Raw genomic sequence first — 14,866 nt, 5'->3', positions numbered from 1 at the left:
AAGAACATGGGTGCCGTGCTGGTACAATGCGTGGGACCTCTTTCAACTCCATTCCAGAAAGACCATATTTCTTTGTAGGTGAAATTCTACCAGCTTCAATTTCTCTATTAATTATCTTCCTTTTTTTATTTGGCATACAATCACATGTCAACTCATACCTTTGCACTTCCAGTGCATTAATTGTTGTTGAAGAGGACCAAACAACGCACACTACCATTTTCTTCTTCTTTATCAAATAAAAAATCTCTTTTCCTTAAATTAAGAGGTTGTTTGGTGTGGGTAAATTTTTTTCTTTCATTTTATCAAAAGTTTGTACAGAGAACAGTAAAAAACAACTTTTAAAAATATAAAAACTGGAAACAATATAAACAAATAGAAGAAAATCATTCAGAATACGAACTTAAGGTCATTTGACTTAAAACAAAATTTATGTGGGTTTTAGATAAAACTATGTTATATATCCATATAATCTAATAATTGTGTTGTTACTTCAAAATTAACCTAGCTCGTCGGCTGATGCTTTAGGTGCTGCTTTCATTATTAGTTAGTTTTTCCCTTTCGTCTGCATTGTACTAAAAAATAATTTTAAATTTTTTAACTGCAACAAATTTTCAACATGTTCATACTTATGTTATCCACGAGAAGAAAATGACCTACTACCAAGCTTTTTTTTATCAGCCAAAGAAAGATCATATATTGAATATAGAAAAGGTACCAGTAGACCATAAAATACAATAAGGCATATAACAAGAGTTACCCCAATGAAGGAGCCTATCACAAAGAGCCCTTCATCTCATAACTCATACGCAGAACCAAAAAAACATAAAAAACAAGTGACTACGTCCATCCCATGACCACATTACAGAAAGGGACCCCTCTCAAAGAAACCCATCGCTACTGCCCAAGGTAGAAATTCCCTTTTACCACAGCTATCCTTCAAGCAAAGCAATATTACAGAAAGGGACCTACTACCAGAAGTTATTTTACATGGAAAAGACATATACTTCACACTGAGTGAAACTTAAGTGGGAATTTTTTTCGGGAGGAATTTCCAACAGTAAAATAAGTAGTGAACTAAAATTTATGAAGACTATAAACGGAATTTCTCGTCACTACATATACTTTTCAGTTAAGATACTTTACGTAAGCAATTAGGGATGACATTGAACACTAGTTTAATTAAAGAGGAATATTGTACTTGATAGTGTAGACAGATATGTTTTTAAAATATTATAACTAGATGTCTGAAGTCTGAACCGAAAATATCACGGATAACCATAAAATTTAATCATTAATGAAGTGGAATAAATTCAATCATATGTTGCTAGACCACTCACGTTCTTGATTTTCTAGGTTATGTACATTTATTTCGTAAAACGACATTTTAAGTCCCACATACTTCTGTATTACTGACTTGTTTGAGTTCATTCCTTGACTTTATTTTTAATTTTAAAGCATTTATTAATAAATAAATTGTTAGCCGCCACGACTGAAATCCATCCAAAAACAGGAGGATTGGCCTTTTAAGAAGAAAAGACTTAATTAGTAACAAATAAAGGCTCCATGTTTGCTTAAAGTGGGTCATAACATTGCATATCCCGTAACTCTTTCCCTAAGGACTCTTTCTTAGGTCGCTCCTTTTAAGATTACCCTTTCTACGTTGGCTGGTTATAAAGGATAAATAATCACGAGAAGATCACACCCCAAAAAATTAGCCTTTTCAGAGGGGACCCCCGTGATTTAAATAGACCTCTAATGTTTGCTCAATGTGAGACATACCAATACATGCATGATACATCATACATGAAAAGAGGTTGGCATGGGGAAAGAACTGTACATTTGTAAGGGGGTTCATGTAAAACAACAACAACAATAATCTAGTCTTATTCCAGTAGGCGTTGGAGCAAGTGTAAATGAAAAATCAGAGCTCGTCAAAATAGTCCAGACATCTTATCCATGTAACTTGTTAAACCAGAAACTCAACAACACATGCAAATTGTTAGCAAACAAGATAATAATGTAAAAGAACAAACCCTGATCAGATATTAATCATTAAAAGCATCAGATAATGGATAATATCACCTAAAATATTTGTTATTGGGGACATAAATTATAATTAAATACTATTAAATACAACTCTGATGACCATGGAACAGATCTCTTGCCTTAAGCTAACTTATCATCCAAGATTCAAGAAACTGAGTATCTGAAATCTGAAATCTGACCTTTTAACTCGTGTCTAAGAATAAGATTCAGATTTCAGAGCAAGGAAGACAACAGAAGAATGAGAACGTTTCCCTAGGAAAGGACTAAATAATAAGCTTATCATTGCTAAGAATGCTTCCACAAAAATCTTCTACTAATTCATGTTTTCCAAAAGCTTAGTTAATTGAGGTTTTCGATCCTATAATCCAGAATTTTAAAAGAAAAACTAAACAAGAACCTGATTTCAATATAGCACTTGTTAGGCACTAATCATCATCATCCCTCTTCTTGGGCTTGCGGTATTTTTCCTCCACAACTTTTACCATAAACAAGGCAGTGTCAGCTAACTTTGTGACGTTAGGAACTTGATAATTCTGAGCCAAGTAAACTCCACATACTGTCCCTGCTATGAAAGAGAAGCCACTCCTGATTATACCCATAGATGCTCAAGTGCTTGATATGAATTTGTGCTATTGAGAACCCACTTTAGCAAGAATCACTGTCAGAAATAAGCAAATCAGCATTTCGTTAAAATCATATGATGAGTAATTTTAGTTTGTGCGGTTGGCCATTGATTGGGAAAAAGTTTCACTGGCATATATTAAAGGACACCACTCAGATCATTAATGAAGTATTTTTCAAAATTTATAGCATAACCTATATGCTAATCTTAAGGGTTGGTTGGCAAACAAGAGAACTGGTTCAAAGCTGTTCAAATTAAAACTAGTTATATAAATCTATATAAATTTGAGCTTCTCTGTTTAAAACAAATTATTGCTCATTTCTTTTGAATTAACCTTTACTTCAGAGATTAATTCAAATGTCAGTCATTTGTTGTTTTGTCATGAACTTAAGTAGTGAATGGAATTATTAATCATAAAAAAATAAAATATGTTGCTATAAGAACAACAAAAAGGGCTTTTAGATTGATAGAAAATTATATGAAATTTCTAGCAAACATAAGAAAAAAAATCATAAACAACTTCAAGTCCATACAAGTGTTTTACATAATTTAGAAAACATTATGATAAACAAATCCAAACTAGTTTATTCTAAGATTCATTCACAAAACCAAAGTTGCTAATTGTGAATAGCTCACTAGCCTATAGGTTGCTGGAATGATTGCAACATAATATGCCATATAGCGTAACAAACTGCAGCTATTCTCAAATATAGCTCATACTATATACAATATATCTAAAATGAACAGAAGTGTCAATATATATGAAAAACTATGGCCACATTTAAAAACATCTCATAAAACTCAATGAAGAGATAATGACAAATATATCTTATGTTCTAGAAGCATATAGGAAGATATCCAACCTGACTAGTAATACATTATTACACAGTATAGCACATAGCAACAGAGCCAAGGCAAATTATGTTTTCAGCATAAATGTTTTGAATAGGATTACACTTATTTAATGGGTTATGGATTATTTGAGCTTATACTCTAATCAATAATAATAACCAAAGAGTTTTATTACTCCCATTTTTGAAGTTATGGCAAGAGAACAGGAGCAGAGATAGATACATATCGCATAACAGTGTTGATGTGGAAACCCCAGTCCCAAGACGAATTAGATTCCTAAAACACTAAAAACATCAGAAAGAGAAAGAAATTTGTATGCAGAGAAGAGAAGCGCTAAAAGTGAGCGATGAAAGAGAGTGTTAAGATACCTAAACAAACAAACAAACAAGGCTGATGTGATGATGCCGACGGAGCCCACCTCGCTCCGCAGTAGTACCCGCCGCCTCCGCTTTTCGAATGATGGAGTCAAAATACCCTATTTTGTCATTTAAAATAAATACTTAATTCTATTCAGTTATTCGTCAAATTGTAATTTTTTTCCAATTTGATGATTTTGTTGGTTCAACATATTTAATTTCTTTTGGTTGGAAAGTCAAATATCGTGATATTTTAATACTATGTTAACATAATATTTATCTAAAAAAAGATTAAATAAAATAAAAAATATCTTAATAAACATTGAATTTATAACTCTTATCTATAGATAAATACACTTGATTTATTTTTAGTTAACTACGTTAATATTATTTTTTTATATACTATCACTAAAGAGTTATTAAATTTTTTTAATTACTAAAATTTATAAATTAAAAAATATTTAATATACAAATATTTTTAATTTTTAATATTAAATATTATTCAATTTATAAATTTTGATCATTTTAAAAAAATTAATATCCCTTAAATAATGATTAATAGGAAATAATATTAATATAATTAGCTAAACAAATCTATCAATAACTTTATGTAAATAATTAGATTAAAAATAATATGTATATTAAAATAAATTTTAAAAAAATCACATAAAGAATTTACATATTAATTTATAAAATTTAATTAAAAATTGGTAAAATAAATATATGTAAATGATATAAAATAAAATTAAAAAAATTATATATTAAATATTTTTTAATTATAAATTTTGATCATTTGAAAAAAAATTACTAATGACACCTAAAAAATAATATTAATGTAATTAATTAAAACAAAATAAGTAAGTTAATACTATTGTATAAATAAAATATCATGAGTTTAATTTTTATTAAAATATTTTTATTTTTTACTTTATTTAATCCTTTTTTACATAAGTATCGTGTTAATCAATTATTTACATAAATTCTATATCAACACTATTATACTACATTAAACTCAATATTTAACTTTGGATTATCAAATTATAGGATATCAAAATTATAATTTAATCCTATCATTTCTTTTTGGTTCACTAAAAACTTAAATATATAATGAAAATAATAATTAAACACATTTGATATGACATTAAATACTGTTTATTATGCATTATTGGAATAAATTTTTTCGTGAATATTTATAGGATATGAAGATAAAAAAATGAAATGAAATATTTTTTTATAAATTAAAATTAACTTTAGCAAAGATTAAAAAATCCTTTGGAGAAACTAAATGAAATATTCTATTTTTTATTAGTTAAAATTGCTTTATGTATAAACTAATTAAGTTTATATAAATTTATTTTGTTTTATTTTTCATTCCAATAAACAAAAAATGATGGAGATGAATCAGATCACAGATTCAGAGTTGCCTTGTCGGAAAGCGTTTTCCATTTCGCATTGTGAATTCAACTCCGATTCAGTAAGTAAAGTTGGGGATCTGATCTGGCTTGCTTTGATCTTTGATGAATCAATCCTTCTTACTTATTTCTTAGTATTAGCGATGCTCGTGTGTGTTTCTGTAGTTAATTGATATCACGTCACGATGAATAAAGTAGGGTGGAGTTTCAAGAGCTTCAAAACCTTATTGGTTGTGGCTTCTATAACCTTCCCTATTTTACTCACACTTACTCTCGTCCACCAAAACAACAACTCTGTTTCTGATCTCTTCCAAGGATTTCACGTATTGTCTGGAAGAACCCTCAATACTAATGCTACTGCTATTCTCTCGAAAGATCATGATATTATTAGAGAGTCAACTCTAGGTAAGTTCAGTTCATCCTTTTTTATTTTTATAATGCAAAATACACAGAGGATTACTTTCAATATCACTATAAGTGTTTATTTGTAACAATACTAATAAACACTTTGTACCTAGAGCTGGCATAATTATTTGTTGAATACTTGAGAAAACAGCAATTAATACCGGCACTGGTCGGTTATCATTGGTTTAAGCGTTCAGAATCTATTAAAATAAGCTCTAAGATGGTTTCATATAATTCATTCACTTACATGGAGTCAAAGCTACCATAACTTGACTGAAGTTTCAACAAATTGTTTTCTGGATATAAATGTTCTATATAATTGTGTGTTTTTATATTGTTTATTTCTGCAACTACAGGTCCAAAGAACCATTCATTTGAAGATGGGAAGAATGCTCTGTCCCTATCTACTACTACCATTGCTAATGACAAACTCCTTGATGGACTTCTAGTTTCCTCATTTGATGAAGCATCATGCTTTAGTAGATATCAATCTTACTTGTACCGCAAAGCTTCCTCTCATAAACCTTCTAAATATCTGATATTCAAGCTACGAAACTATGAACATCTTCATCAAAGTTGTGGACCTTCTACCAAATCCTACAACAAAGTCATGCGAAAGGGCACAAAATTTAGCAAAAATGATGCTAGTACTAAGTGCAAATATCTTGTCTGGACAGCTTCCAATGGCTTAGGGAACAGGATAGTAACCTTGGTTGCAGCATTTCTTTATGCTATCCTTACAGACCGTGTTCTACTTGTCAAATTTGGTACTGATATGCACGGCCTCTTTTGTGAGCCGTTTCCTGGTACCTCATGGTTATTGCCCAGGAACTTTCCTTATTGGAAAGATCAGAAACATATTGAAACATATGAAAGCATGTTAAAGAATAACAAGGTAAACACGTCACATGAACTTTTGCCAGCATTTATTATTCTTAATCTACAGCACACCCATGATGGTCACAATAATTTTTTTCATTGTGATCAAAGTCAAGATCTTCTCCAGAGAATTCCCGTGCTGATTTTATGGTCAGATCAATATTTTGTCCCTTCTCTTTTTATGATTCCATCATTTAGACAAGATCTAAGTAAAATGTTCCCTGAGAAAGACACTGTTTTTCACCATCTGGGACGTTACCTTCTTCACCCATCAAATGAGGCATGGGAAATAATTAGAAAATTCTATGAGGCACACCTAGCTAAGGCAAATGAGAGGATTGGCCTGCAGGTTAGAGTATTTAATACTCATCGAGCACCACATCAAACCATTATCAATGAAATTATAGCCTGCACCCTTCAGCATAAATTGCTGCCTGATTTCGACATGCAAAAGTCAGCAACTTCTCCTTTGAAGAAGCCCTCAAAAGCTGTTCTAGTAGCATCTTTATTCTCAGAATATGGTCAGAAGCTGAGGACTATGTATCAGGCAAATACAACTGTGACCAGGGAAGTAATAAGAGTTTATCAGCCAAGTCATGAAGAGCGTCAAAAGTCAAATAATGACATGCACAACATTAAGGCATGGACAGAAATATATTTGCTGAGTTTGTGTGATGCATTGGTTACAAGCCCGAAGTCTACTTTTGGGTATGTTGCTCATAGTCTTGGAGGTTTGAAGCCATGGATTTTGCAGAGGGCGTATGGGGAAACCATCCCAGATCCACCTTGTCGTCGAGCTAAGTCCATGGAGCCTTGTTTCCATTATCCTCCCAAGTATGACTGTAGGGCCAATAGCACAGTTGATTTTACTTCCATTTTTCATCATATGAAGCATTGTGAAGATGTATCTAGTGGTTTGAGGCTGGTTAATGTTAAGCACTAGGTAACAAACAAACTTGACACGAGCACTGAGTTATTTGCTAATTGCTATTACAACTAATGTCAATAATCCCTGTTTGCTCTAATATTTCATTACTTTACTTTCTCCTCCTTTTTTTGATAGCGTTTGATATTGTCTAGACTAGAGAGACAGAGCATTTGGTTTTGCGATTTCCTTGTCACTTTTCACTATTTCCAGTCACTCAGCACAGGGATCCTCCTATTTCTAAATCTCTGGGTTAGAGGCTAAAGATTTTATTATTGGCAAGAGATACATTGTAGGTGAGCATTTGTGTACTTCCATGTATGTCTATTTCTAAATCTCTGGGTTAGAGGCTAAAGATTTTATTACTTGCAAGATGCATTGTAGGTTAGCATTTGTGTACTTCCATGTATGTAATTGAAGTGTTGTGCATCACGTGACTGTAATCCTCTGCTAGTGCCAATACTAATACGTCTGTGTGTTTGTGTGTGTATTTATTTTAACCTGAGTGATTTGTTTTGTAGGCCTTAGACGAATTTCCAGTTATACCAAATGGAGTGCAACTGCTTAGGATATTGTTCTCCACCATTAAGTCTTGTACTATGTAATGGTTGTTTGCGATTTAAACCTGTTTTACCACATTGAAGGTGGTTTGTGTTCATGTGGACTACACACAAATGCTTGTAAGCTTTAAGAATGAATGGCATTTGAGGTGAAATCCTAAATATATCATCAATGACAACATCGAGGCTATTTTTTATGGATGTATTTTTTACAGCAGGGACCTATGATGGTGTTGGTTCTCCATTCTGAGAAAGGTCGTAGATATAATTCAACTTGAGAAGGATGGTCTGTCCACAGAAACCTGCACAAGATATATGCATTATTATTCAATATCGTTATGGCAAACTTCTTTAGTTGGTTCCAGGAATTCTGAAGGTCTCTGCCAATTTTGCTGCTGAACTACCTCAAAGGCATGTAATGATTAGTTTAGCTAAAATGTTTCTAGCCAAACAACTCCTTTTCCCCCTTGTTTTAACTGTTATTTATTCATTATCTTACATTATTTAATTGTGAATTAGAACTTTTGTAGTATTTAAACAAGCAATTGAAGTTGTTATAAGCATAAATAATTTATGACAACATTGACAAGTACCATTAGCTAGCATATTCAATGATTTGTTATGATTCAGCATTACAAGATATTTGCCTCGGAACTTAGAGTATCATCACTTGCGGATGCAATAACTTGTCGAATAGCTGCTCGCGATGCCTTGTGAGAAGATGTCATGAAATTTTAAAAGAAATCTTTAAGCTCTCATTATATATACTTTAGCTTTCATGTGTTCTTATTTTTTATTTTCTTAATTATCAATCCAGCTGCAGTAAAATTGCATTTCTTATGGAAAATTATGTAAGGTTGTCACTCGATCTGGTATATGCTTATTGGTCATGTAAGTGCATATGTCGTCAAAAACTAAAAATGATTCTTCTTTAGTTCTCCATTTGCTTCTCTATCTTGCATACCTCCTTAAAGATGTGCATGCACTTGATTTTTGGAGTGATTTTGATTTAAAAATACCATATTATGACACTACACAATTACTACTGCTGAATTAGGGCATCCATTATGTGGACACACGTAAAAACATAAAACGAGTGCGCTCCATCTGAATGCTTATTATCTAAGTATAACTTGTTTACTTTTTATTCTATTTTCAAGTATGAAGGCATGGTATTTTATATATGCACCAGAAGTTGGGTTTGGTAATTTTGTTCATAAGTAAATACATACCGAGACAAATGCACAAACCTCGCATGCACGCGCTTTGCCTTTAGTTAACTGACAGTCCAATACTTAATTAATTCAACCCCTCTATCTATACGTTTTGTAGACGAAGAAATATTTTTTAAAAAATCTCAGATTTGCTTTCTAGAGCTAACGTCCCACTCCTATTTCTCCTTAAATGACTCTCGGCCCAGCCCATCCATATTGATAAGATTTATTAGAAAGATTATTACTAAACAAATTAATTGTTACAAAATTTAATACCTAAAAATATATACAAAAATTATTATTTTTCATTAACGTGTAGAATAAATTTAGCTTATGAAACATTTTTATAATAGAAAAATTCAATTGCACATTAATATATATATACATAAATTTGATAAATGTCGAATAATTTATCTCTTAATTTCTATTTTAAATAAATTATTATACGTTATTTTAAATTTATGCATATATTTAAAACATTATCAATTAATAATTTTAATTTATTAATACTAATTTATATTAGTATATATTATTAATTTGCATATGGGTTCAATTTTTCCAATATATTATTAATTTATGTGAATACTAATTTTAATATTATTAGTATATATTTTTATTTTAATTTATCATTATTAATATTATATTAGTATTTATTAATAAAATTAATTTTATTATTATTTGTATACATCTTCGGCCTTTATTATTTTAAAAATAGTATATATTTATTAATTTTAATTTATTATTATTAATAGTATATGCTATTAATATTTATTAATAACATTATCATTAATTTTGTTGTCAAAAAATTAATAACATTAATTTTATTATTATTAGTACATAGAATCGGTCTTCATTATTTTAAATTATTATTACATATTTAGTCAGTTACACATGACTAAATTACTAGAGGCAGACTAGTCAACGAAGTTGGTTACATGACCAAATGATTGTAAGTTGTACTAGTCAGCAAAGTTGGTTTGGAGAAAACAAATTATTCGTCAATAAATAATTCCTCTATGCCTTCTTGCATTGTTAATTCCCATCGATCAAATACAATTTCGACACAAAGGAGTAATTAAACTCAAGGATTTGACTTCTTTAATTTCATGTGATTTGACTTCTTTGCCTTCGATCAAATTCACTTCTTTAATATGCTATTCCAATGTACATGTTGTAATAAATGCAGGCAATTAAATAAATTGATATCTGAAGCTGCATGCCTTCAAGCTAGTCACGATGGATAGAGCAGAGTGGAGTTTCAAGAGCTTCAGAACATTTCTGATTCTGACTTTCATAACCTTCCCTATTTTAGTCACATTTACTGTCAGACACCAAAACTCAATTTTTGATCTCATCCAAGGATTTAATGCCAAGAATGCTACTACTGATGCCTTAAAACAAGGGGGTAAAAACTCATTTAATGAGTCAACTGTAGTTAATTTCGTACGTTGTTTGGAATCTATTCCTAGCATCATTAATCTTGTAATATTATGCCTTTAATCCATTACTAGAGTTACTTTATCTACATGTCCTTCTCTGATATTGGTAATACATACTCTTGTTTCCAGCTTACTTTCAGTCTATTCTATTTCTTGATTTTCTGACAATTTTATTACTTTTAAGATCACTATAAGGGTCTATTTATAACAATACTGATAAACACTTAAGCTTTCTTGTACTTAGAGTTGGCATAATTATTCTGTTCAATACTTAAGAAAATACCAATTAATTCCCACACCGGTAGGTTACCATTAATTAAAGCGCTCATATTTTAATTTCTAGCAGGATCTAAGATTATTTCATCTAATTCATTCACTTTAATGGAGTTAAAGCCACCATAACTGAAGTTTCAATGCATTGTAATCTGGATATATATAAATGTTGTATAAAAATGTGTATATATGATTTTTATTTTCTTGATTTCAACATCTACAGGTCCAAAGAATAATTCAGTTGAAGATGGGAAGAAGAATGCTCTATCCCTATCTACTACTACCAATATTGCTAATGACAAACTCCTTGATGGACTTCTAGTTTCCTCATTTGATGAAGCATCATGCTCAAGTAGATATCAATCTTACTTGTATCGCAGAGCTTCCCTTCATAAACCTTCTAAACATCTGATATCCAAACTACGAAACTATGAACATGTTCATCGGAGTTGTGGACCTTCTACCAAATCCTACAACAAAATCATGAGAAAGGGTGCAAATTTTAGCATAAATGAAACTAGTAGAGAATGCAAATATCTTGTCTGGACAAGTGCTAATGGCTTAGGGAACAGGATGATAACCTTGGTTGCAGCATTCCTTTATGCTATCCTCACAGACCGTGTTCTACTTGTCAGATATGGGGCTGATATGATTGGTCTTTTTTGCGAGCCATTTCCTGATTCCTCATGGTTATTGCCTAAGAACTCTCCTTGTTGGGAAGACCTGAAACATTTAGAAACGCATGAAAGCTTGTTAATGAAAAACAAGGTAAACAATTCACAGGATGAGCTTTTGCCACCATTTCTTGCTCTTAATCTAACGCACATCCATGTTGGTCATACTAATCTTTTTCATTGCGATCGAAGCCAAGATCTTCTCCAGAAAATTCCCGTACTGATTTTATGGTCGAATCAATATTTTGTCCCTTCTCTTTTCATGATTTCCTTATTTAGACAAGACCTAAGCAAAATGTTCCCTGATAAAGACACTGTTTTTCACCACCTGGGACGTTACCTTTTTCACCCATCAAATGAGGCATGGAAACTAATTCAAAAATCCTATGAGGCACACCTAGCCAAGGAAAATGAGAGGATTGGCCTCCAGATTAGAGTATTTAATATTCATCATCCACCGCATCAAACCATATTCAATGAAATTATAGCCTGCACCCTTCAGAATAAGTTGTTGCCTGAACTCGACATGCTAAACTCATCAGCAACTTCTCCTTTGAAGAAGCAGACATCAAAAGCTGTTCTAGTAGTATCTTTATACTCAGAATATGGTGAGAAGTTGAGGACTATGTATCAGGCAAATACAACTGTGACCGGGGATCTAATAAGAGTTTATCAGCCAAGTCATGAAGAGCATCAAAACTCAAATGACGACATGCACAACATTAAGGCATGGACTGAAATATATTTGTTAAGTTTATGTAATGCATTGGTTACAAGCCCCAGGTCTACTTTTGGGTATGTTGCTCATAGTCTTGGAGGTTTGAAGCCATGGATTTTGCAGGGAGTATATGGCAAAGCCATCCCAGATCCTTTGCAGGGAGTATATGGCAAAGCCATCCCAGATCCACCTTGTCAACGAGCCAAGTACATGGAGCCTTGTTTTCAATATCCTCCTGAGTATGACTGTAGGGCGAATAAAACAATTGATTTTCCTTCCATTTTTAATCATATCAAGCATTGCGATGATGTATCTAGTGGATTGAGGCTGGTTAATGATTATCACTAAGCATTCAGTCATTTGCTTTGCCAAGTAATGTCAATAATCCCGGCTTGTAAACTCAAGAAGGGAATTGAGGTTTTTTTTTAATTAAAAAAATTGCTAAAGTAATTTCCAAATGAAGAGAAAACCCCAAATCTATTTTGTAACCGTGTCATATAGATTCTTTGAAGTGTTGCAAGTGTTATCTTCTTGATCTACAAATTAATGGTTTTGATCTTATTAATTTTAATCCTTCTTTTGCATTTAATTTCTATCAAAGTGTGCACTTTTTGTAAGAATCGGTAAATGCATAACATTTGGAATGCTGTCATGTTATCTTTTTCCCAACCGAATTCTTAAATTTCCAGTCAAATCTATTAACATTATCAGGAAGATTGTATATCTCCACTCACAAGGATATTGCTTTCTGGCTTTTGTCTTGTGATTGAGTACTGTTCAACACTAACAGTACTCACTCAATCACATGACCAAGCAAAACCAAACTATATATGTCTGTCTATTCGGATATTAAAATTGATGATGAAGTTCAAAAGTTTGAGTAGGAGCTCATATAAAATCCCAATCAAACTTTTCTTTTACAAGTGCAGTGGAATTGTGACATGGATGGCATGTGTGAGGCCATTGCAATGCCACCATTTACACGTACGTAAAAGTAAGCTCAGATTTTAATAGAGCAGAGATTCGTGAAACTTTAATCCCTTATCGCATCTTTCAATGTACTTTCTTTATGTCTGATTACGATAATATGCATGAGTCATATATGACGTTGAATCTGCAGGGTGAGGGTGCATGCGGATTGTGGAGTATCTTTATCATTTGTCTTCTTCATAAAGTTCCCATGTGAAGGGTTAAAGTGCTTGGTTTTGTTAAACACTGTTTTTCTTCATTGCATATCCACGTGGTCCAGCACCATTAAGCCATTTATGTACAAAAGTTCCTCAATTTTTCTGAGAAACTGGATAAGGCCAGGAAAAAAACAAACTAATCCATATGAGACTAATCTCGAAGGATATAAATAATCGAAGGAGGTTTTACTTCTTTCAACAAAATACTTTTTATGCACCCAGTCATGCATTTACATCATGCTTTAAAAACTTAATTATCTATTAATACTGAATCTGTACAGCACAATTATATAATTTAAGTTGGAAAAAATTTCTCTTAAATTTTGGGATAATTTAGTTATGAAATCATTGTATAAAATATTATAGTTTTACTATTACCCCTCAATTCAATAATTGTGTAAATTTTAATTAAAAATATTTTTTTCTTAAATTATTTTTCATTAGAATTTGATATCAAACACAAACTTCCTATTAAATGAAGAATGTTTTGAAAATAATTTTATTAAATAAGGCAAAAGTATTTAATATTTTTTTATATTTTAAAAAATGAACATTTTTTTCTTATAAAATAAAAAGGATGGATTATTATTTGAAAAAAATTACAGTAAAATATATAAATAATATTATATAATATTTTTTAATAAATATTAATTGTTAAAAAAATTGGAAATATTATACTATCTCTAACTTTGTATATAAGACTCTTTTGAGAATTTTTATTTCCTTTTTGTAAGAATTCATTCAAATTATTTCTTATATTAATTATTCTTTTAGTAAAATATCTTTCATTGTTTTACAACTTATGTAGCCTATAACAATAAATGGTTTCTGAAAAGAAATGATTAAATGCATAAGATAAACTTATTATCTTTCTTGTTAAAATTTTAAGAAAATATTAGCACACATTAATTAAGTGAAAAGATAGAAATGATAAGTTGAAATAATTTTAATGATAATTTAAAAAAGGATATTAATAAATTTCATGTTAAAAATTAAATTGATTATTTTTTTAATCACCAGTGAGCTAGTTGGAAAAAGTCTTATATTGAAAAAGGTAGGTAATTAAAAGTATTATTTCTCACGTGTCCAATTGTCCACGATGAAGATGCGGACAAAAAATAAGACTAAAATATGTTTTTTATCCATAATAAAATTAAAATGTGATTAGACAAATCAAACTTATATAACATCTTTTAAAACTTAAATGATAGGTTATAATATATTTTTTGTTCATATAAATATCGAAATATTTGAAATTTGTACTAACAAAATTTTGAGTCTTTTCTTCTTTGAAAAATTAAAAT

General features: G+C 30.9%; 3 protein-coding genes across 9 annotated transcripts; 2 read left to right on the top strand and 1 right to left on the bottom strand.

Annotated features, from left to right (window-relative positions):
* Positions 1 to 2,020: 2,020 nt before the first annotated feature.
* LOC114376045 lies at positions 2,021 to 4,009 on the bottom strand. The gene is made up of 2 exons (XM_028333955.1): positions 3,889 to 4,009; positions 2,021 to 2,704 (listed from the first exon to the last, which is right to left on the bottom strand). The coding sequence occupies exon 2, from the start codon at positions 2,643 to 2,645 to the stop codon at positions 2,472 to 2,474; it is 174 nt and encodes a 57-aa protein (XP_028189756.1). The 5' UTR covers positions 2,646 to 2,704; positions 3,889 to 4,009; the 3' UTR covers positions 2,021 to 2,471.
* Positions 4,010 to 5,202: 1,193 nt separating this feature from the next.
* Positions 5,203 to 8,686, top strand: LOC114376652 (galactoside 2-alpha-L-fucosyltransferase-like). Of its 7 annotated transcripts, none has more exons than XR_003659008.1 (4): positions 5,203 to 5,693; positions 6,050 to 7,515; positions 7,653 to 7,793; positions 8,019 to 8,686. XR_003659008.1 is itself a non-coding variant. In XM_028334859.1 (3 exons), exons 1-3 carry the CDS (start codon positions 5,474 to 5,476, stop codon positions 8,023 to 8,025), a joined length of 1,584 nt encoding a protein of 527 aa, XP_028190660.1. In that variant the 5' UTR covers positions 5,203 to 5,473; the 3' UTR covers positions 8,026 to 8,686. The 7 variants fall into 7 exon arrangements, 2 of the variants coding, with proteins under 2 accessions (XP_028190660.1, XP_028190659.1); XR_003659006.1 differs by having other exon boundaries at positions 7,636 to 7,793; XR_003659010.1 differs by having other exon boundaries at positions 6,050 to 7,793; positions 8,019 to 8,177; positions 8,276 to 8,686.
* A 1,821-nt stretch (positions 8,687 to 10,507) lies between these two features.
* Positions 10,508 to 12,723, top strand: LOC114373420 (probable fucosyltransferase 8). Its single transcript, XM_028330880.1, has 2 exons — positions 10,508 to 10,676; positions 11,207 to 12,723. The coding sequence occupies exons 1-2, from the start codon at positions 10,508 to 10,510 to the stop codon at positions 12,721 to 12,723; spliced, it is 1,686 nt and encodes a 561-aa protein (XP_028186681.1).
* The last annotated feature ends 2,143 nt before the right edge of the window (positions 12,724 to 14,866 follow it).

Source organism: Glycine soja, chromosome 11, assembly GCF_004193775.1.
Source record: "Glycine soja cultivar W05 chromosome 11, ASM419377v2, whole genome shotgun sequence".
Taxonomy (NCBI): Eukaryota; Viridiplantae; Streptophyta; class Magnoliopsida; order Fabales; family Fabaceae; genus Glycine; species Glycine soja.
Note: the sequence above shows the minus strand (reverse complement) of the source record. Positions and strands in the feature narration are given on the sequence as shown.

What these genes read in the sequence shown, in the direction of transcription:
- LOC114376045 (XM_028333955.1), bottom strand. Translation starts at nt 2,645, where the DNA reads ATGGGTATAATCAGGAGTGGCTTCTCTTTCATAGCAGGGACAGTATGT.
- LOC114376652 (XM_028334858.1), top strand. Translation starts at nt 5,474, where the DNA reads ATGAATAAAGTAGGGTGGAGTTTCAAGAGCTTCAAAACCTTATTGGTT. An exon ending in TATTAGAGAGTCAACTCTAG is followed by an intron (nt 5,694 to 6,049) that starts GTAAGTTCAGTT and finishes CTGCAACTACAG; the next exon opens with GTCCAAAGAACCATTCATTT.
- LOC114373420 (XM_028330880.1), top strand. Translation starts at nt 10,508, where the DNA reads ATGGATAGAGCAGAGTGGAGTTTCAAGAGCTTCAGAACATTTCTGATT. An exon ending in TGATGCCTTAAAACAAGGGG is followed by an intron (nt 10,677 to 11,206) that starts GTAAAAACTCAT and finishes CAACATCTACAG; the next exon opens with GTCCAAAGAATAATTCAGTT.